General features: G+C 45.4%; 1 protein-coding gene across 3 annotated transcripts in view; it reads right to left on the bottom strand.

Annotated features, from left to right (window-relative positions):
* PLPP1 (phospholipid phosphatase 1) overlaps window positions 1-6,944 on the bottom strand; it is a 62,725-nt gene extending 55,781 nt beyond the window's left edge. The window contains exon 1 of one of the 3 annotated variants that reach the window (XM_066377686.1): window positions 6,576-6,944. In XM_066377686.1, the coding sequence (XP_066233783.1) occupies window positions 6,576-6,633 (58 nt within the window). In that variant the 5' untranslated portion in view covers window positions 6,634-6,944. The remainder of the gene's footprint in view (window positions 1-6,575) is intronic. The other 2 variants (XM_066377702.1, XM_066377692.1) reach the window with 2 other exon arrangements.
* Window positions 6,945-21,597: the final 14,653 nt, after the last annotated feature.

Raw genomic sequence — 21,597 nt, 5'->3', positions numbered from 1 at the left:
AAAAAAAAAAAAGAGAGAGACAATGCCTACATCACCCCCAACTAGCTTATTACCAGGACTAGATGTTTCTATCTGGAGTGCTGCATTAAAGCCACCTAAATTAGGAGGAAGCAGACAATTAACATTCCAAATTCCTTCCCGTGAAACTGAAACTACATGTTAACTGGTTCACTTAAAATCTTGAACTTGACTGACTCTTCTGCTAACTTCTGTCTTTTTTAGTGGGGGACACAGTTAACAATTTAAACTTGAATTCCTTATCCTGAAGAATCAAGATAATTCCTCAAGCTGAGTAACACACAAGAAACTTTGGTAAAGCTCAAAACGGCTAAACAAGAAAGAAAGTAATAAAGACACATAGCATGTACATGAGTTTTCAAAGGATTTGATTCAAACAATATAAAGGAAGAATTGAGACAGCATGAAATCCATAGAGGGGCACGTTCTCTGAACATTTCCATTTCTAGTGCAAGCAAGGTAAATTTAAGTTAAAACTCAACTGTATGGGCCCTGGCTGGTTGGCTCAGTGGTAGAGTGTCGACCTGGTGTGGGGATGTCCCCAGTTTGATTCCCAGTCAGGACACACAGGAGAAGTGCCCATCTGCCTCCCCACCCCTCCTCCTCTCACTTCTCTCTCTCTCTCTCTCCCCCCACCCTCCTGTAGCCATGGCTTGATTGGAGCAAGTTGGCCCTGGGTGCTGAGGATGGCTCCATGGCCTTGCCTCAAGTACTAAGAGAGCTTGGTTGCTGAGCAACAGAACAAGGCACCAGATGGGCGGAACATCGCTTCCTAGTGGGCTTGTCAGGAGGATCCCCATCGGGGTACATGCGGGAGTTTGTCTCTCTGCCTCCCTGCCTCTCAATGAATTAGAAAAAGAAAAAAAACCCTCAACTGTCTGAAATCAATTATAGCCAAAGAGTCACAAATTTTCTTCAGATCTCTGCTTTCGTTCCAAACTGGCCACCTAAAGACAGAAAAAACCTTGCAACTGGACTCCACTCTGAACCAAGAATATGCCAGGTTTGACAAATTTTTCTTCAGTTTTTGAGATTCCTTCCCTTTCTCTGTGACTAGAGGGAAAGAGAAACAATCCAGTCAAGTTTCATCAGAAGCAAAAGAAGTCTGGCTAATAGAAGCTGACATGGCAAGTGACCAGGATGAGCTCTATGTCCTAACTGCTTATCCACTTAGGGACGCTCCTCACCTTACAGTGAGGGGGGTTCAGTCCCCACAAACCCACTGTACATTGAAAATATCATATGTTGAAAATGCATTTAATTCACCTAAGGAACATTGCAGCTTAGCCACGCCCACCTTACACATGCTCAGAATACCACACTAGCCTGGAGTTGGACAATCAGCTTGCACTTCATCTCAAGAGTAACTGCCTTCCTCTCTGCCTCACCCAAAGCAGGAGACACAGATGGGCAATCTGTATACAGGATGAGATGCAGAAACACAAATACAATATCCAGCAACCACCAGCAGCACGTTGCACTGTAGAGAACCTGTGGACGCGAGGCGGCTGCTGCCCTGCGTCATGAGGGGGCATCACTGCCTGTCACTAGATTGGGAAAGGATCCAACTTTACAATTCAAAGTTTGGCTTCTACTGAATGTGCATCACTTTCAGGCCATAGTAAAGTAAAAAAAATGTAAGTCGAACCATCCTCCACAGGGGACTGTCTGTGCTTACTTATTTAACTTATTTATCATCACACCTGACACGGCACATTAAACAAATATATACTGGGTCATGAGTGAATGAAGCAATAAATGTTGAGAAAAGGGAGGGCACAAAATACAAGAGGCCATTTTGCAACTTAATCTTTCACTGAAGACTTGGGGTTTTTTTCCCCCATGAGAAAGGGGCAGACTGAGGATCAGGAAAGGGACTCGTCCTCAGGGATGATACTACAGGGCAGAATGACCTCAGCATTATGGCGATCATCACTGGGGAAAAATTACAGAAATCTACAACCGCCTAGTATTCGCTGCCAAAGTTTCTTGCTGCCAGATTTTTTTTATCTTTTTTTTTTATTTTATTTATTCATTTTAGAAAGGAGAGAGAGACAGACAGAGAGAGAAGGGGGGAGGAGCAGGAAGCATCAACTCCCATATGTGCCTTGACCAGGCAAGCCCAGGGTTTCGAACCGGCGACCTCAGCATTTCCAGGTCAACGCTTTATCCACTGCGCCACCACAGGTCAGGCCCTTGCTGCCAGATTTTACTCTAACCATTGACATTGACTTGGCCTAACAGTGACACTATATAGTTGGGGCATGCTGAGGAAACCACGACCATCCCTTCCAAGAGGGCCCACATTGTGGCCATGAGCTCCTGTTTGCCTCTTGCTGTTGGGGCAGCTGTAATTGGCATCAAGTGTAGAAAGAGAAGCTACCTTAGATCTCTTGTGGACATACATGAGTATTATGAGTAGTGTCTAGGCCAAAAAAAAAAAAAAAGTGCATTCCAATAAGGTATTCAAGAGTAAATTTAGTGAAGAAACCATCTTCAAAGGTATAGGCAGGATTTAAGGAGAGCAGTGAGGGAAGTGAAACACACTCAGGCCGGCAAGATTAGGAAGCCATTATCACCTCTAGGCCAAAAGTGGCAAGTAAGTGGTTACCAGAACCCGGAAGGACCTGTATTGTGGCTGGCTGGCAGGGAAGGCCATTGACTAGAAGCCGTGACCTGCACACAGAGCAGCCACTGCAACACACACCAGCAGGAGGGAACTGGCTTTTCCAGGCCACCTGCTCACGTCTCATTGGCCAGAGCCAACCAGAAACCAACAAGCAAGAACTCAAGTTGATCCAGTCCCTTCCCAGGGTAGAGAAAAGATCCGGAGACACAAGAAGGTGCTCTTAGTTACTGCCACCCAGCAAGACATAGGCTCATGAAAAGGTCTGCCAGTTCCACCTACACCTTCTAGACATCCTGGGCTGCCCGCAGAAAAGTCCTATACGTAGGTAGGTACTGACTTGAGTTCCTACTACCCACATCAATTTGGAAAAGGGACAAAAAGATTCTACAAGTAATTCCAAGTAATTTTAGTCATTTCTGCATTTCTAAGAGTAAACAGACAACCCATTCACCGATAATAAAGCATATCTAAGACAACTCCCTTCTCTATACTCAAAGGGCACCTATTTTCAAATCTCCATTATTAGTCTTATCATGATGTACTTTAACTTCATGTTTGTTTCTCCCTCATTAGACCCTCAGTTCCTTTAGGGCAGGAGCTGTCTTCCTCATTTTTGTATCCCCAGCACCTACCATGGACCCAGCACAGGGGTAGCCTTCAATCAATGCACCATGAATCAATTAGTGGACTCAGTGTCCATTTGTTGGCAGCCTAAAGCCATGGATACAATCTGGAATGATCCTCAGCAATTAAGTACCAGGAAGTTTCACTTCGAACATGGTTTCACCCATTGGGCACAACACCCAGCTCCTTTCCTACCAGCCCACTGCCATTCTCTGTAGAGCGGCCTTCTTGTGAGCTCAGATGCTGTCTACGGCCTTTTGTACAATCACGGAACTCAGCATCAAAAGAGCCAGAGAAAGATGGCGGGACGGGGCTCCGTTTTGGAAAGGAATCAAATGCACATCATCTCTCCAAATTCTCACTCTTTTCCAAAGAATGTACCAGATCAACAGAATGAACTAATATTTTGGGTATCTCTCACAGAGAAATTCATGTTTCACAGGGATGCTAATGCTGACTCAGGGGTAGAAATGCTTGGTTGCGTGCACACGTACACCTACAGACACACGCACTGGACATGTGTAATGATCACTTCCGCAGACATCGGCCTCTGTAAATTACACAGTAGCCATGTAACAATCACACAGCATTGTCCTATTAAAGTGGAAACACTGTATGATGTTGGGGTGGTCATTATCAGAACCTGGAACATATTCACATTATAATTACAAGTATATAACCCTGTACTTATGAGGTCCTTAATCATCTTTCTGTTGGCACAGTCAACTCTTACCTGCAGACTGTCCACAGAAAAAGAAAAAGTTAATGCCAGTTTTATAACCCTCTTCCAGCTACCACGACTTTAGGCTACCAATCTCCTGCTGCCAACAAGGGGAATAAAAACAAATTTAAAATGACCCTTTGCATGGATGGACCTGGAGAACATTATGCCAAGTGCAATAAGCCAGTCAGAGAAAAACAAGCACCATATGATTTCACTTATGTGTGGAATCTAATGATCAAAATGAACTAACAAGCAAAAGAGAGACAGATTCAGAGAGAGCGGGCTGACAGCTGTATGGGTGTGTGCATGTGTGTGCACGTGCGTGAGGGTGGGTGTTGGGGGAAACTGAGCAAAAAAGAACGTAAGAGAAAAAGCTCCCAGACACAGAGAGCAGTGTGGTGACTGCAGGGGCAGGGAGGTAGGCTGGGGCAGGAGGGTGTAAGGGGGATAAATGGTGATGGACGTGATGTGGGGTGGTGAACACACAATAAAGTATACAGATGATGTGTTATGAATTGTGCACCTGAAATCTGTATAATTTTGTTAACCAGTGTCACCCCAATAAATTCAATAGAAAGGAGAAAAAATAAAATGACTCTTGGACTCCACTAGAAAAGTGAGTTTGCTATCAAACTTTATATTGTCTTCCAAAATGCAACATGAAAGCTTCTGTATCTCTTACACCATCACACCCCTCCTGGCTATTTGTAATAGAGGTGATGTTGTTAAATTGAATGTCATCTTATAACTGAAGTGAAATAGGTTAGTACTTCATTTTCTCTTTACAAAAAAGGAATCTGGGTCTTATCATTACAGCACACGGAATTACTTTAAAAGAAACTCTAGTAATACAAAAGAAACTGGTGAAACGTATTTCAAATAGGCCAGGTATCTTTTCCTAAACCACACTTAATACATAAATCCCTGAAACAAGCTTTTTTTTTCAAGAGAGCCATCAGAAATTCTGTGACTCTCAGGTCAACAGAGCAATACATTACTCTTACCTCTATAGGACAATTACCTGGCTTTAGCACCATGTTGGAAACATAAGATTACAAGAACCTATAAGCACTAAAACTGCACTGGTTCCAGGGTCCCCTCATTAAACAAACATTTACAGCAAACAAAATGCAGGTCTTCCATATGGCTCTGTGTTTCACAACATCAGCTCCCGCTACCTCAGAGCGTTATTAAGTTTCAACCCTTAAGCAGTACAGTACTTGGCTCAAAGGAAAGAAAAACTCATGATGTTTGTTTTATAAGTTAATAACTCCCGTAAGGTAGGAAAAGGGGAAGTCGCTATATAATTCTGACAGTATACAACACATGGCAATGACAGGGTCATACTCAACATATTAGAATTACTGAAATTACTTCTGACCCAACATTTTCCACTTCCTTCATGAAACTATAAATGAAGTGTAAGCTAACATACATCCTAAAATTCAACATCATTACCACGGGTAAACTTTTTGGTTGAAAAGCAAGTAAATCTGAATATGTTTTAATGTAACTACTACGTCCAGACATCGGAAACGACTACTTGTATGCGTTGCTGTGAAAATGCTGCCCCCAAAACTGCGTTCCCTTTTCCTAACCTGAATTCCTAAAATTCATTGTGAGACAACACAAGAGTCCAGGTAGCAGGGAACAGAATGAGCAAGCGCTCAGCAAGATGCCAGCACCTGAGCGGCCAGGTGGGATGTAGGACAGGTTGGAGGGAGGAGGGAGAGGACGCCGACCCCGGGAACCTCCTGTCCCTGCAGAGCCTTGCCGCTCACCTGCCTCGGGATGCTCTCAAGTCCCAGACCCGCCACCTGAGACGCCTGCGACACCTGAACACGAGTGGGGCTGCCCGCCCGCCGGCACTCTCTCGCGGTTGCGCGCGCGCGCGCGCACACACAGCTCACACCAGGCATGTTTAAATACGCGAAAGCGCCTCCTTGCAACGTCCCGCCCTGGTGCGGAGGACTGCGTTCTCTGTCTTCTAAAAAGGGGGCCGCGGAGACCCGGGCCCGGCATCCACCCCGCGGGCAGCAGCGAGCTCCCACACACCCGGCCCTCGCAGCCGGACCATTTACGACCTGCTAACACCTTCTCATTAGGAGCGCCCCCGCCTCTCCCAGACAGAAAATTAAACTGCTTCCCAGCAGACGTGAAGCAGGCGGCGCGCCAGTGTGCGGGACCCGGGCCCCCGCCCCCACCTGGGGCTGCGCCTGCAGCTCCTGTAGCTACTGAAGCCGCGGCACGAGGGGCGCCCTGGCCAGGCGGCGGGCAGCGGGCGGAGCGACAAGCGGAGCGGGGACCGGGCAGTGGGGTCCCGGCAGCGGAGTCAGGGCAACCGGGACCGGGCAGCGGGGTCGCGGCGGCAGGGGTCAGGCAGCGAGGTGGGCAGCGGGGTCCCGGCGGCGGGGACCAAGGCAGCGGGGTGAGCAACGGGGTCCCGGCGGCGGGGACCGGGCAGCGAGGTCCGGACAGCGGGGACTGGGCAGCGGGGTCCCGGAGGCGGAGATCGGGCAGTGGGGTGGGCGGCGGGGACTGGGAGTCAGGCAACCGGGACCGGCCGCGGGGCGCACGTACCCAGCAGCACGCACAGCATATCCAGGCCCACATACGGCAGCCGTGTCTTGTCGAACATGGTTGCGGCTGGGCGGCGGGCGGCGCCGATCACGCACGGGTCCCGACCGGGCGGCCGCCGAGGGCGAACCGGGCGGGCGGCTCTCGGACCGCAGCAATGGCGCCGGACCCTCCCCCACAGCACGGTCGAGCCGACGCTCCCGAGGCCGTCGTCCGCTAGCCGGCCCGCCCGCCCGCTCCTCGCCTCCCGGATCGCGGCGCCCTCTCCAACAGGCGGGGCGCCCGCGCGCGAGCTTTAAGGATGGGGAGCGCCGGGGGGGAGGCGCGGGACCCAGGTCCGCGCGCGGCCTCGCCGGCTGAGCGGGCGCGGCGGGGCGAGGGCGCGGCCGCGGGGGACGCCACTCCGCGCGCTCCGGCCAATCAGTGCCCGTGGCCCCGCCCACCGGCTGCGGAGCCCGCCCCTGCAGCGGGACTCGCGGCGACCGGGCGGAGCTTGGGGGCGTCTCCCAGGCGGGGCGGGCGGTGGCGAGCGACCCGCGCTGGGGCCGGGCCAGTGCTTGCTGCCTCCCGAGGACACTTAGGACCCCGAGGTCCAGCTCGCGTCCCCGTCGGTGGGCAGTGACAGACACCCTCTCCTTGTCTTGGAGCCCTTAGATCCCTCTTCTGGCCGAGGCCGAGGTCTCCACCTGGGCCTGCAAGCCCGGCCTGAAACCTACCCCATCATCCCGAGTGGCTGCGCTCTGTGATCCAGTGTCCTGTTTCCAGTTTGGAAATCCAAGTCCCCGGCGCCGGCCCCAAATGCGCCTGTTAGTAACTTTCCGTCCACTGGCCCCCCACCGGCTGGCTGGCCCCGCTCTGTGCGCAGCTGAGTGCAATGCCCCGCATTGCGATTCTGGGGTAAAGCTGTCCTCACTTCAGCAAGGGGCGCTAATTTTGCTTTAACAGTGGAGAGCAATGCGCTCACCTCGATTCCTGGCGTGGGGAGGGCCCCAGAGGATCTTGAGAAATCTCAGTTTCCTAATCTGGAAAGTTGGATGTTGATCATCTCTGTTCTGCGTTACAGTTAAGAACTGGTGAAGCCCAGAAAGAAAGGTAAAAAAAATGTGGGAGTGTTTTATCAAAGATTTAAACCCTCTCTAGATGTTAACGGTTAGTATGTTTCCAACTTGACTCCTAAACTGCAAATCAAGCACTGTACTTACTGCTTCTATTCAATAAAACGTTTCTTGTGAAATATCCCTAAAATAAGATCAATGGATGGATAACATGACTCTCAGGGCATCTAAGAGGAACAAGTGATTCTCCACAACCAAAAATGTTAGTGTTTGAAGAAGCATGTGTTTCTTTAAAAGGAATGTGAATTTTAAATTTCACATTTTATTTTTTATCTTTTAAAAGCTTTAAGCAAATTATACATGAAAAAAAATATGCCATAGTTCTGTGGCTTTTCTACCAGATTATTTTACTTATTTTTTATTTTTTTCAAATTTTATTTATTTATTTATTTTTACTTCTAGATTAAAAGACCCCAGATTTCACGGGAACGAGAAATTACTTGTGATCTCTTAATTTAAAAAAGAAAACATTTATTGGGGCTGTGGACCAAGCATAGTCTAGAAATATTTAAACAGCTTTTGAAATAAACGTTTACTTTTAAAATGCTCTTTCAAAAGTAAGCATTCAAAACACCGTATTGTTTAATGCATATGTTCATCGTTTACTCATTCACTCATTCAACATTTATTGAGTCCCCAATGTATATACTTGACCCCACCTCCACCTCCCACCGCTGTGGAGACACCAAGAAGAGCGAGAGATCTCTGCCCTCTGGGAGTCTGCTGCCAAATCAGAAAGACCGGCCTGTAATTACATGAATACTGAATACTGTGATAAGAGTGCGTTGGTGTACTGCAGACACACAAAGGCGGAGTGGAGATTTCACCTGGGAGCTCAGGAAGCATTCTCTAGGGAGGTGACACGTGTCTTGTTCTTTCCTGTCTCTCTCCCATGCCAACAGACATTTTCTTACATGAGAAAGGAGTAAAGACAATAGATGACTGATTCTGGCCGGGTAGCTTAGTTGGTTAGAGAGGTCATCCCAATACACCAAGTTTGTTTGGTCTGTCCTCGGTCAGAGCACATACAAGAATCAACCCATGGATGCCTAAATAAATAGACCAACAAATCGCTCGTTCTCTCTCTCTCTCTCTCCCCCCCCCCTCATCTTTCCTCTCTCTCTCCCTTAAATCAATAAATATTTTTAAAAATACTCCAAGGGCTAAGAGAGTGAGAACCAACAATCTCTATCCCATTCCCTTTAAATAAAAATAGTAGATATATTAACTTTTTTTTTTTTTTTTGCCCTTTGGAAGAGTTACAGATAAGAGCTTTAAAAATAGGTGAACAAAACAAAGTCCATTAAAATATATTGTCATATTCTGTGATTTAAAATGAGGCCTGTGATGTTTGTAAGTTATAAGCAAGTCAAGTCCTCAGTTGAAGAGAGCTAGACTAAGAAATGTCATTGTTTCGGGGTGGGAGTTTGTGTTCATATTTGGAGGGAGCATTGCTTGTTTTTGTATATTATTAGCATGATTGGACTCTGGTGTGATCATTGGCATTGCGAATGAGTTAACCTCAAAATGATGGTGAAAATAATGAAAAGGAGGCACCAATTGGATCATGACACCAAGAACACCCATGTGGGGCAGGTACAATTGTGTCCCTAGACTGGACATGCAATGTCAGAGGCTTTCTCAAGGGCTTAGCAGAGATGGTCCATGGGCCTGCATTTTTCTCTCTCGTACAGGCATCAAACAAAAGCATAGTGGGCTCAGGAAGAATAGTCCTGAAGACAAGAGACAACTTTCTCTCTTCTTGAAACTAGCTTTCTCTCTTATTTTGTTACTAAGCAATTGTGAAGGGGACGAGAATCTGCAACTCTGTTTCCCTTTCTCTTTAAATGCTTCCGCATTCTCACTTCTGTTCTCACTCCTCTACTTGCACTGTTAACATCATATTAGTGGTACATTGCCCTCTTGTTCTAACAGTGCTTCTATTTATTTCATAAAGTGTCTGCAAAGCAATAAGGATACGTTCCCTTCGAGTATTTGTATTTGTACATGCTTATGTCCTTTCTCCCACCTGTACTGAAGCAAATATAGTTTCTCTTATGCTTGGAGAGCATTGTTAAACTGAAACAATAAAAAATGTAAATGTCTCCTTGCCTTGTGTATGTGCCTCCCCTCCCCCCCAAATTTCACAATACGGTGCATTATAATCTTTTTTACACTAATTACTGAAGCTATTTGTTTCTTACCTTATTAAAGTTTTATGTACTATTTGATATATTGATATAGATAAATGTTATCATATAAGGAAGTTATAAATGATAATAACAAAATGAGCAACTATGAATCTACTACTGAATTTAATACACACAGTATCTTAGTATCATTGAATCTGTGTGTTCTAGACCCTTTCAGGAGAGGTGACCACTATCCTGAATTTTGTGTTTGTCTTTTCCTTGCTTTGTTATTTATTTTGGGAAAAACACACACCTACATGCGCATGTGTTTCTAAAAATAAATATATTGTATTTTAGCTTTTAAAAACATTACCATAGATGTAGTCATCTGCCCTTGATTTTTTTCACTCAAAATTACATTTCTTATATTCACGCTGCTGCAGTATTAATTGTAGGTCTATCATATGAACATGTATCTAATCATTCTTCTGACAGTGGGCATCTGGGTTATTTCCATTTTCACTGTTACAAAAAAAAATGCTGCTGTGCGATTGGGTACCTGTCACCCTTGTAGAATTGGTAGTTGGGATGCTCTCATCCAAGCTTCCTAAATAACTCCAAACCATGTTCTTAGGGGTTATAGCACTTTATCCTGCCCACACCTGTGTGGGCAAGACTCCACTTTTCATCAACACTTATTTTTGAGATTTCTCAACTTTTATGATTTAGTGGGTATACTCTATACCTCAATGTGGTCTTTTTTTTTTAATTTATTGTGTTGACATGGCTTTAAGTGACCCGCTCAATATAACACCCTCTACCCACTGCATCGTGCCCCTTATGCCCCACACAAAGTCTCTTTCCTCCCTCATTTCCCCTCCTTAGATCCCTCCCCAACCTCCACCCCCCCTTTCCCTCTGGCTATTGTTAGGCTGTTGTCTGTACCTGTGTGTTGTGTGTATATAATTTGGCTATTCCCTTCACCTTCTTTGATCCCATCTCCTCATCCCTCTGACAGCTGTCCATCTGTTTGTTCCCTGTGACCCTGCCTCTGTTTCTGTTTTATTTCTTATTGTGTTCATATATCCCACACATATATCTCAATGTAGTCTTCATTTGCATTTCCCTGATCACTCCTGTGGCTGGGCCTCTTTTTCGAAATTATTCATCACAAATGCAATGGAATTTCCTGGACCTTGAAGCCGCAAAGCCCTGGATAAAACAGTTTGGGTAGATTAAAAGGAATGCTCAGGTAGAACAGACTTGGAAGATTGAACAATGGGTTTGAGCACAGAGGCAAACCAAATGGCATCTTTTGAAGCCATGTGAGGAGGAAAAGTGAAACAAGGAACTCACCTTGAGGGTTCGTGGAAGGTTCTAGAAGGTAGGTTTGTAGCTAAAAAAGTGTGTCTGTAAGACAGAAAAAAATGGCTGAAAACATACACAATGACTTGCTGAAGACAGTCTTTCAAAACAGGTTCTGGGACCCAGGAGGGAGAAGAAGTCATCATCAACCTCCGCAGTGGGTTTGATATCAAGATGAGGAAACTCTAGTTTGCAAACTGGATCGTTCAGTTTCAGGTCCTTTTCTATGTGTGTTTCTGTTTCCTCATCTTCTACCTTCCTAAATTCTTGTTTGTGGCTTTCTGCCCCCTTTCAGTTTTGCTGCAGGGTATGGGGGGGTGGGAGGCGGTGAAAGTCTTCTGGTCACACTTGACCCATTCTACAAAGTGACTTCATTACAAGAGTTAGTGAAAACCCATAAAAAGAAAGTGAATGTCTGTGACCAGAGTTGGGGGGCTGCATGGATGGGCCACCCAGCTCCACTAAGATGCTCACCACCAAGACTGTCCTTCAATGTCAAACTTGGAGGGCCTGGGTTTTGTGTTCTTTGGGGGGTAGGGGGGAGACAGTATTTTCCCAGCAGGCTTGCTGTAAATAAATACAAAGTATGGGTGCAGTTGCCTAGCAAATGTCCAATCTAACACAACAGGTTGTTTTTTCAAAGATTTCTGCCAGTCCACACCTGCTTCCCTGCCGCCCACTCAACCCAGTATCCACCCTGCTTCCCTAATCTGCCAAAGAAATGGGGCTGGTCTGGGACAACGTGTTCTTAGTAAATCCACATCTGGCCCTGATGGCCACCACTTCCTGTTCCAGGAATGCTCACAAATGACCTCTTTAGCCATCTCTTCAAAATAGATATCGCCAAAGATACAGAAGTTAATTCCATATAACATATCTGTAGTCGTAAAGACGTCACACATATTCATTGGCACCCAGCGTCTTTACCTGCTCTAGAAAGCAATAAACATTTTTCCTTCTTTCATTTTCTGGCTCCTTTTGTGTTCATAGCCCCCTGGGTGTGGCCTCCTCACAGTGTGCCTGTCTTCTGAACCTCTGCCCTGCACGGATGGTGGTCAATTGCTGTCCTGGAGCGAAGGGTGTAAGCCTCCTTCAGCATTCTGTTCCCAGCTCCTAGACTTGTACTTGGGACAACGACCTCACCTGCAGTTAAAAAAAAACAATTGCTTGAGGCCTTGACCAGTTGGCTCAATGGTAGAGCATCAGCCTGGCATGTGGACATTCAAGGTTTGATTCCTGGTCAGGGCACACAGGAGAGGCAACCACACTGTTTTATCCAGGGATTTGTGGCTTCGAGGCCCAGGAAATTCCATTGCATTTGTGATGAATTAATTTTGGAAAAGAGGCCCAGCCACATGAGTGATTAAATTAAGGATCTTGAGATGAGGTGGGCTCTGAATGCAATCCTAAGTGTCCTAAGAAGGAGGCAGAGGACATCTGACTCCAGACAGAAAAGAAGGCAAGGCACCCTGCCAGCACCTTCCTGTCAGTCTGGAGAAACCGATGTCAGACTTTGATGAAAGAATAAGTCTCCGTTGTTTCAAGCCATCACACATGTGGTGTTTTCCTTTAACAGCCACAGGACACTAATACAGGTATGTATATGTGCAACTTGACAAGCCAAGGCCAAACTATTTTCGACCACAACTGACAAGTATCCAGAAACAATGACATGTCAATGTCATGTATCAAATATCGGCTTTAACAGTGGTTCCAGAATTCCTGGAAGAAACGATTTAGGGAACCAGTCTCCAAGCTGTATTTACATAACACTTCAAAACCAACTGGAAGGAAAGACCCTCGAAGAATGTGGGCAGAGAGAATGGGTCCCTATCGACTAGCACCCTCCCAACTTATTACTTTGCAGATTTGTTCATGACAACCTAGTTCTTTGCTTGGTGACATCAGTCATTTGCTGCTGGGGACCTTCGAGAGGTCACTTTGTTGGCACCAGGTCAGGGAGGTAGAACCAGTTCTCAGCTGCAGAAATGGGGTTTTAGGATCATGGGTGTGCCGTGTGTTGACTTGAATGATTTCTCTGTCTGTAAACCAATTTTGTGGTCATACCAAGAGCAGCTTTGTGGGTGAGCGTGGTCTCTGCACGCTGCCGACACAGCATCTCTCTCCCCATGAAAGAGCCTCCCAGGTCAGTGAACAGGTTGGACCACAGGTCATCCCGCTGTGCCCTTTACTCCTTCCATGCCTGTCCAGTCCAGTGCAGTTCATCACCAAGTCTCAGCAAGCTTCCAGCATTCTAGGGTCATTGGCACCACTAAGAGTGGCAGCTCATAAGGGATAAAAGCATGCAATCACAAAAGATTGGCTTTTCTAACCATCAGGAGAAAAAACGTATATTAGTTTTCTATAGAAAAAAAAAAGATTCCCATGTCCAACAGCCAGGAAAATCAGAGTCTTTAAGCTTTTTATTGCTGCTGTAACAAATTGATATAAACCAAGTAGCTTAAAACAACCCAATCTTATCATCTTACAGTTGCGTTGTCTAGGTCAGAGTCCACCCTGGGTCTCATGGGGCTAATACCAAGGTCTTGGCAGAGCTGTGCTCCTTCATGGAGAATCTCAGGGCGAATTCCTTTCCTTCACAGATAAAACTTTAATAAATATAAATGTTAAAGGCACCAACCTACATTGAAAAAAAAAGAACCCCTTAATCTCAATACATACTGCTTTCACCTGAGTCTTCATTGTTCTCTGAATAATACTAGACTTTCGTTGTCTTAGGAATGTTAACACTTTACAACTAATGGCAGGGTAGAAATTTAATGTCACCAGCACCTGATATTGCTGATCTTATTAACATATGTTTTTGTGAAAGTAGGATACTGTCTAATGTTTATTGCCAGGTGGATAAAAATAAACTCTTAGTTCAAAGGCCTGGTTTACTACTTTCGAAAGCAAACAAAAGAAAAGAACCTGGCTTAACCCCTGGAAGATAGTACAGGTATTCAGTTTAAAAAAAATTTTTCTGGGTACTTAAAAATAAAAATAAATAGCTTTTGAAATATAATGTTTCGTGCCGGGAATATTCATGGGACGAGGTGAAAAGAATCTCTTTTCAATTCTTCCTCCTAAATAGGGTCAGTGTCCCCTGAAAATTATGCACAATCACTCAATAAATATTCATTAAGCAGCTGCTCCGTGTTAGATGCACCAATGGTGTGGCTTCCAGAGATGTACCCTTGGGAGGCACCGAGATTCACCACTGAGACGCACACTTCAGGGCCCCACCCCCTGACTGGGACCCTTTCTGCCTTTTTCTTGCCCACCTGCCCCCTGACTTATTCAGTTGCACATACCTCTAGAGTAACTGGAGGCCCGGTTCTGAACCCTAGCTGGCCCTGTGCTGAGACCCTATTACCAACTGGGATGCCACAAGGAAAACGGAAACTGTTCTGAGTATTTAAATAAAGAGACTTTAACGAAGGGACTCAGGTATCAGGAGATTGTGTAGCTGACGGGATTTAACGCATGCCAGATATGGGCATCAGCAGGAAGGCACTCGCGCATCTAGGCTGGGAGGGGGCTGGGGCCAGACGCAGCTAATGGAAGCCAGAACCACGGCGGACCTGTCTGATAGAAGCCAAAACAGAAGACAGAACTGCAGCCAGAGAAGAAGGCTTCTCACTTCTGTTCCCCTCCCCAACACCTCAGCCAGTGCCTCTCAGGGACTTGCCCCAGATGAAGCCAGTCAATAGGAGCCCAGGGAATGGCCTGCAGGAGGCTGGCACCCCACTACCTGAGCAGAGCAGAGGAAGACTTCAAGGCTAGACCTGAGCACAAGTAGCCCAGGACAGACAGGCATAGGACTGACACAGTACTTCTTGAATGCCAGTGCCTTCCCTATTTCCTAGTTTCCCGCAGCTGAGTTTGCACGCCAGCCTACCGGACCTCCCTACTGGCTCTGAGTAAGACTCCCAGGCGCCAGCTTTTTGCCCAGATGCGTATGGGCATTACCTGGAGACCATTTGAAACAGCACAGGTCCCTGGGCTGCTCCTCTGACACTGAAAATAATTTTCAGAGGTGAAATAGAAATACCCCGTGTCCCGTGTTTTTTTAACCATCTCAAGATGATTCTATTATATAAGTGATCTTTGGATGTTTAAAGATGAGGCTATTCTTAGTTTCAAATTTCTGGGCCCTCCAAGTTTTCCTTTATCCTATGAGAATGAAACCTGCCATGCTAAGCTGAACAATGAGGCAAGTCTCCAAACAAACACAACACATATAATACAGAGAAACCGACTAAACATCAGATTTGCATTATTGCTAAAATCCAAGTGATGGGTTACGTTCAGGGTCATTCTTATTAACTGCATAATGTTTGATACTATTTGTAAATATACCATTTTTTACTTTTTATTGAATTAAGCATAGCATTAAAACAGAAAAATTGGCCTGTGATGTGCTTTTGGTAAATTTTGAGATTGACCATTTTTTATTTTAGCCATCATTATGTATATACTAAACATCGGGAGCATGTGTCTACAGAAGATAAAATTCATCTTCTGCAGATTTGGTCTCCTGTACGATTTTGTATCACGACTTAGTTATTACAGACCCAACTGCAGCCTGAAGGAGACACCTCAAGGACCACAGCACAGGGGAAAGGAGGGGACTGAGCAAGTTGGTGGGGCTCTGAGCTTGGATTTGGCTTGGACCTGAGCAGCTATTTCTATATTTATTTATTTATGTATGTATTTTACTGTTCTATATGTTAGGTTTCGATATAAATTTTTACTTGAAAAAAAAAGCGTTACATTTATTCCTTTTTGAAAACCCTGGATTCTGGACTACGCTTCTTCCCATAAAGAGCACTTTTAAAATTTTCCAGAACTGCAGGGTCCACTAGGCCTGATGTTCCTGAGAAGCAAGGTGTGATGGAGGTGTGGTTTAATGCAGCTTGGAGATATATAAGTTTAAACAGGCTCACTGGTCTGCATTTTAACTGTAAGGTTTATTGATGACAATTGTGTGAAACAATGTGACAGGGTGTCAGCTGGGAACCAATGCATGTATGCATAAACCAGGAGAGACAGACTGGGCCAGCAAACATCATGACCAGGAAACATTGTGGTTTCCTAGATTCAGTGCTAATGCGCTGTTTAGCTAGAAACCTCTTGCTCTGACACGGCTATATTTAAAAGAGATTTTTCACTGAAATCTTAGGTGGCTTGGATTTGCTATCCAGAAATAATTTTCATCTTTAAAATACTGGTTTATTCCCTTAGTAAAATTATGGAATGTAACTTCTATTGTATCTTTTTTCTACCTTTACAGACATGACACAATTGTAAAGAATTGCTTATGTTTTGTTTTTTGTTTTTTTTCGACTCCAGCAAGACACATTTCAGAGTCTATTGAGTCTCCTTCAGGATGTGGTTAAACCAGCCACAAGCATTAGTAGTTAAGACCAGTGAGGGTAAGTGTCTCATGTATACAATATTCATATGGCTTAGAAGTATGGTTTAACTTGGGGAAATGTTATGCAGCTGTTAAAGTGATGCTTACAAAATTAATGTGAGATCATGAAATGATATAATATTTAGTGGAAGAGGAAGACATAATAATAGATGATGTTGTTATGATCTTGTTTTAAAATACATGCAGAATAATTGATCCACCAATTCTACTTCCCAAACAAGTTTGTGCAAAGGTAAATACACAAGGATGCTCACTGCACTGTCTATAATGGAAAAAAATTACAAACAACACATCTTCATCAGTAGGAATTAGATAAATAAAAATGGTACATCTGTGCAATGGAATACTAGGTAGTCATTTTTTAAAATGGGGTAGATACACATATTTGGACTTAGAAAGATGTCTAGATTTATTATTATGTGAAAAAAGCAAATTACAGAACAATATATAGTATAAGCCATTTGGTAAAAATATCAAGTCAGTATATATAATAAATAATATGTAATAGTATCGAGTAGAAACCATATATCTAGATTATATAGTATTACATAATTATATATGATCAATGGAATATACATATAATAGATATTATTATCAAACTTTTCACAATAGTTGTCCCTATAACTATTCTGGGTTGAGATTATAGGAAATAGTTTACCCTTTATTTCTGTATATTAATTGTTTATAGAAAGCACGCCAATTTATATACGTATGTTTTATAACACAAAATTAATAACATTGCAGCATAAAAAAATGACTGGAAGATAACACACCAACTTGAGTACAATAATGGTTTCCAGCTGATGGAAGCATGAAAGATTTTAAAATATTATTTGTGCTCTAATACACGTTATTCCACCTCTCTACACCGCACCTTGTAATTTAACAAAAGGGAGAAGAGGAAGGTAGGACGTGAGGGGAGGAGGGGCTAGGGACTGGATTCCTCATTGAAAACACCTGCTCATCTGGCTTCAATGGACTCTTGCGTCACTGACCACGTTGCATTTTCAGAATGCCAGGAGTGCAATTAGGTGGATCAGGCTATTCAAGAAGGCGAGATCATGGGGTGGAGGCACCAGGGACAGAGATAGGTATTGCTTTTGCCGGGGTTCCCACAGGATCTGTTCTTACCCTCGTAAGGAGGCCTCCATGCATGGGCCTCTGAGCTAGTCCATCGTAAACAAATAGTGCCTTTGGCAAGTTTCTAGGTCATTCCAGCTGGAAATAGTAAATCCTTTAACCCAATGATGTCAGCTTGTTTTTCAGAAGAGCTCCCAGCTGAATTTTTTTCTCAGAAATGTTGACCATTTGAGGCAAAGAGGCAGACACAAGCTCCTCACCTCAAGGGGTTCCTTTTCTAGTAAACTCTCTTGTGCCCAGACTTTAATATGCCAAGCAAACTTCTGCCGCAGACTGGCAGATGTCCTAGGATTTGAATTCCAGAGATCACAGTCCCTACATGGTACCACCCACGTAAGACCCCTTCCCGGACCCCCCATCTCCTGTTCTCCCAGCTCAATGGCCTCTGTTGACTCCCCACCTTTCTAAGGAGGGAGGGAATGGGGAAGAGGGAGCAATGAATGGCAACCAGACCAAAAATTGAAAGTCACACACCAAGACCACAGCAGGTGGGATTTACCATAAAACCAGAAAGACAACCAGATTCATTGGCATTTGAGTCACCAAATAGCAGTATCATTTGCAAGGAGCTTGCTGATGGAAAGCATTTCATTGGTAGAAAATCCTTAACCTCCTTCAGTCCTCTGCTGTTGGGTTGTCGGTGGGCATGCCCCACGGCATTGGGGACGTCAGCTGTGAAACACGCAAACAAAGTCATGTCGAGACATCAAAACTTTTTGATGCCAGAATTCAGAATGGATAGAAGAGCTGACTCGGATGCCACAGAGACAGAACTGTATTTTTCTAGAACAAAGGAAAATGAATGATTTACGTTTGTGGCAAATCTTAGTCTCATTTGCACACACACAAATAATCTTTTTTTTTTAAATTCTTTTCAGCGTTTGGGTACAAGCACATGTTGTACCCAGGAAGTTCAAATGTCAGTTGTCATTATTAATACCCTTGTTTAACTCGCTTGCCCTTTGCCAAATAAAATAAGGAATTAAATACAAGCCGCTGCAGGAAAACAGCCAGGAGCATGAGCTTGCTAGATAGAGAAGGTCTGGTCAGCTTTTCCGTTTCCTACAAGGGAGGGTTTCTTCCCTTGCGAGGATGGCCCCGGGAGGCGACCGCAATGTGTCATACCGACTCCTGTCTCATTTCCCCGGGCCAGAGTTTCCTACATTTCTGGGGATGCGATGGAAACCGGGATAAGAGCTCCCAGGAAGGCGGTCACCTGCTCAGCAGTAACCTGAGAAGCAGTCCTGTCCTGAGGGATGCTGTTATCTCAGAGGCTGTGTTTTCTCTCTGGAGGTGCAGCCTCCCTCTGGGGTCAGGTGTGGTTTTCCCTGGGGCTTTGTACAGACCTCGCCTGTCCCTGCCACAGTCCCCTGTCAGTTCTGAAGCAGGGGACGGAACAAGGATGCGTTAGCCCCAGAGGTATGCACTTTTCAGCTAAAATGGCCAAAGGAATGTCCCAACCAGGCATTTCCACCACACTATGGGATTCTTTCTCCTTTTTGGAACTTCACTGAGCTATGGAAGGAAGAAATGAGTATGGTTTCCTTTTTTTTTTTTCTTCCCCTTTCTTTTTAAAAAGCTGAAACAGAAGCAGGATTGTAGCTGTCACAAGCTGACTAAATATTTTTTTAAAGGCACCGAAGCCTTTGAAACCCTTGGAACATTGGTGAGAACTAATGTTTATGTTGGGACCTTTACATTAGTTGAGGGGGGCGGGGTGTGTGTGTGTGTGTGCCAGCTACTGCTGCCCGGCATGCCCCGTCTGAGGAGGAGGGGGGGTGGTGAGCCATCCTACCTGTGGCCTGGAACAGCTAAGGACTGAGGAGAAGTGGACTTCAGTGCAACCATCCGAAAATGAATGAAGCAGGATGGGGTTTGCAGCAAACATGAGAATTCCCCTGACATTCAAACCAGGTGCCCTGGCCGCCTCGGCGACCAGACCTGTAATTCTACTCCACCTGCCCAGGAAGTTCTGTGCAGGGTCAGAATTCAGTCCATAGGCCTCAAACCTTGGGAGGATTCTATTTCTTGGAGATAAGCCTAAGACCCAGTTGCAGAGGGTTGATTTCAATCCTGTCCCTCAACGTCAGCAACCAAGTTAAAAATATATAGAAAAAGGGAGACGCTGTGGCTTGAAAAATTCGCTTTCATCAGATTTATCCCAGGGTGACTTAGCATTTATCTAGTAATTGGTTCTGAGGTCAAAATATATGTTTGGGGATTTTTTTTTTGTTTTGTTTTGAACAATAGGGAGAGAGAGACAGACAGAGAAACAGAGAGAGAGGGGGAGAGAGAGAGATGAGAAGCATCAACTCGTAGTTGCTGCACCTTAGTTGTGCATCGATTTGCTTCTCATAAGTGCCTTGAACAGGGGCGGGAGGAGGGGGCCCAGCTGAGCCAGTGACTCCCTGCTCAAGCCAGCAATCTTGGGCTCAAACCAGCAACCTTGGACTTCATGCCAGTTACCCCAGTGGGGTCATGTCAATGATCCCACGCTCAAGCTGGTGAGCCCATGCTCAAGCCGGATGAGCCTGCATTCAAGCCGGCGACCTTGGGGTTTCAAACCTGATACCTCAGCATCCCAGGTTGACACTCTATCCACTGCGCCACCACCGATCAGGCAAAAATATATGTATTTTTTGAGCAGATCTATGGATCAGCTCACTGGAATGTTAACTGGATTCCCTTTTGTAAAACATTCGCTTTCAGTAGGGTTGTTTGGACCCGTTCACATGGGAGTTAACCCTGGGGAAATCTAAGTGGGACTGCAAAGGTCCCCACCATGACTTAGACAAATGAAGAAGGATTTTGCTTCCTCTGGTAAAGTCAACAGGATCACCTCTCATGTGGGAAATATCATTGGCTATTGTTGTCAAGGTATAATGTAATAGAAAGTGGACAACAGGCCTTGGCTGGTTGGCTCAGTGGTAGAGCGTCGGCCTGGCGGGCAGAGGTCCTGGGTTCGATTCCCGGCCAGGGCACACAGGAGAAGCGCCCATCTTCTCCACCCCTCCCCCTCTCCTTCCTCTCTGTCTCTCTCTTCCCCTCCCGCAGTGAGGCTCCACTGGAGCAAAGATGGCCCGGGCGCTGGGGATGGCTCCTTGGCCTCTGCCCCAGGCGCTGGAGTGGCTCTGGTTGCAGCAAAGCGACGCCCCGGAGGGGCAGAGCATAGCCCCCTGGTGGGCAGAGCGTCGCCCCCTGGTAGGTGTGCCGGGTGGATCCCGGTCGGGCGCATGCGGGTGTCTGTCTGACTATCTCTCCCCGTTTCCAGCTTCAGGAAAAAAAAAAAGAAAAAAAAGAAAGTGGACAACATGGCCCTTAAGAGGACTATTTAAGTGAGCAACTGTCAAGTGGTAAATAGATAAACTGTGACACACCCATTCAGTGGACACTTATTTTTGCGACAGAAACAAACGATACAAAAAGACACAGAGACACTTGAGTGCGTATCACAAAGTGAGAAAAGCCGGGCTGAAGAGGCATTTCCCCGGAGAATGGTGTAATACGTGGGTAGGCCTGTTAGATAGCGCCAGGATGGCACTGTAAACACAGACGATTGTCTTTTCGCCTCATTTTTGTTTTGCATGTTGTTTTTCTTAACATTATAACACAGCCTCTTTGCTAGAGTAAACAATATTGCCACATTTCTGGTCAATCTTGCAAGGAAGTTTCCAAATTATGAGCTAGCTCCTTGTATCAGTCCGGGTCCAATCAGGAGTCAGAAACCAGAGAGAATTGAGTATTAGGAATTGTCTACCAAGTGCTGGGGAACACTGGGATGTCACAGCAGCAGGAGGAACTTTGGAAAGTGACCAGCATCCTCAGGACCCACA

This window comes from Saccopteryx leptura, chromosome 1 (assembly GCF_036850995.1).
Source record: "Saccopteryx leptura isolate mSacLep1 chromosome 1, mSacLep1_pri_phased_curated, whole genome shotgun sequence".
In the NCBI taxonomy this organism is placed as follows: Eukaryota; Metazoa; Chordata; class Mammalia; order Chiroptera; family Emballonuridae; genus Saccopteryx; species Saccopteryx leptura.
The sequence above is the reverse complement of the archived record's forward strand: the minus strand, read 5'-3'. Positions and strand labels throughout refer to the sequence as shown.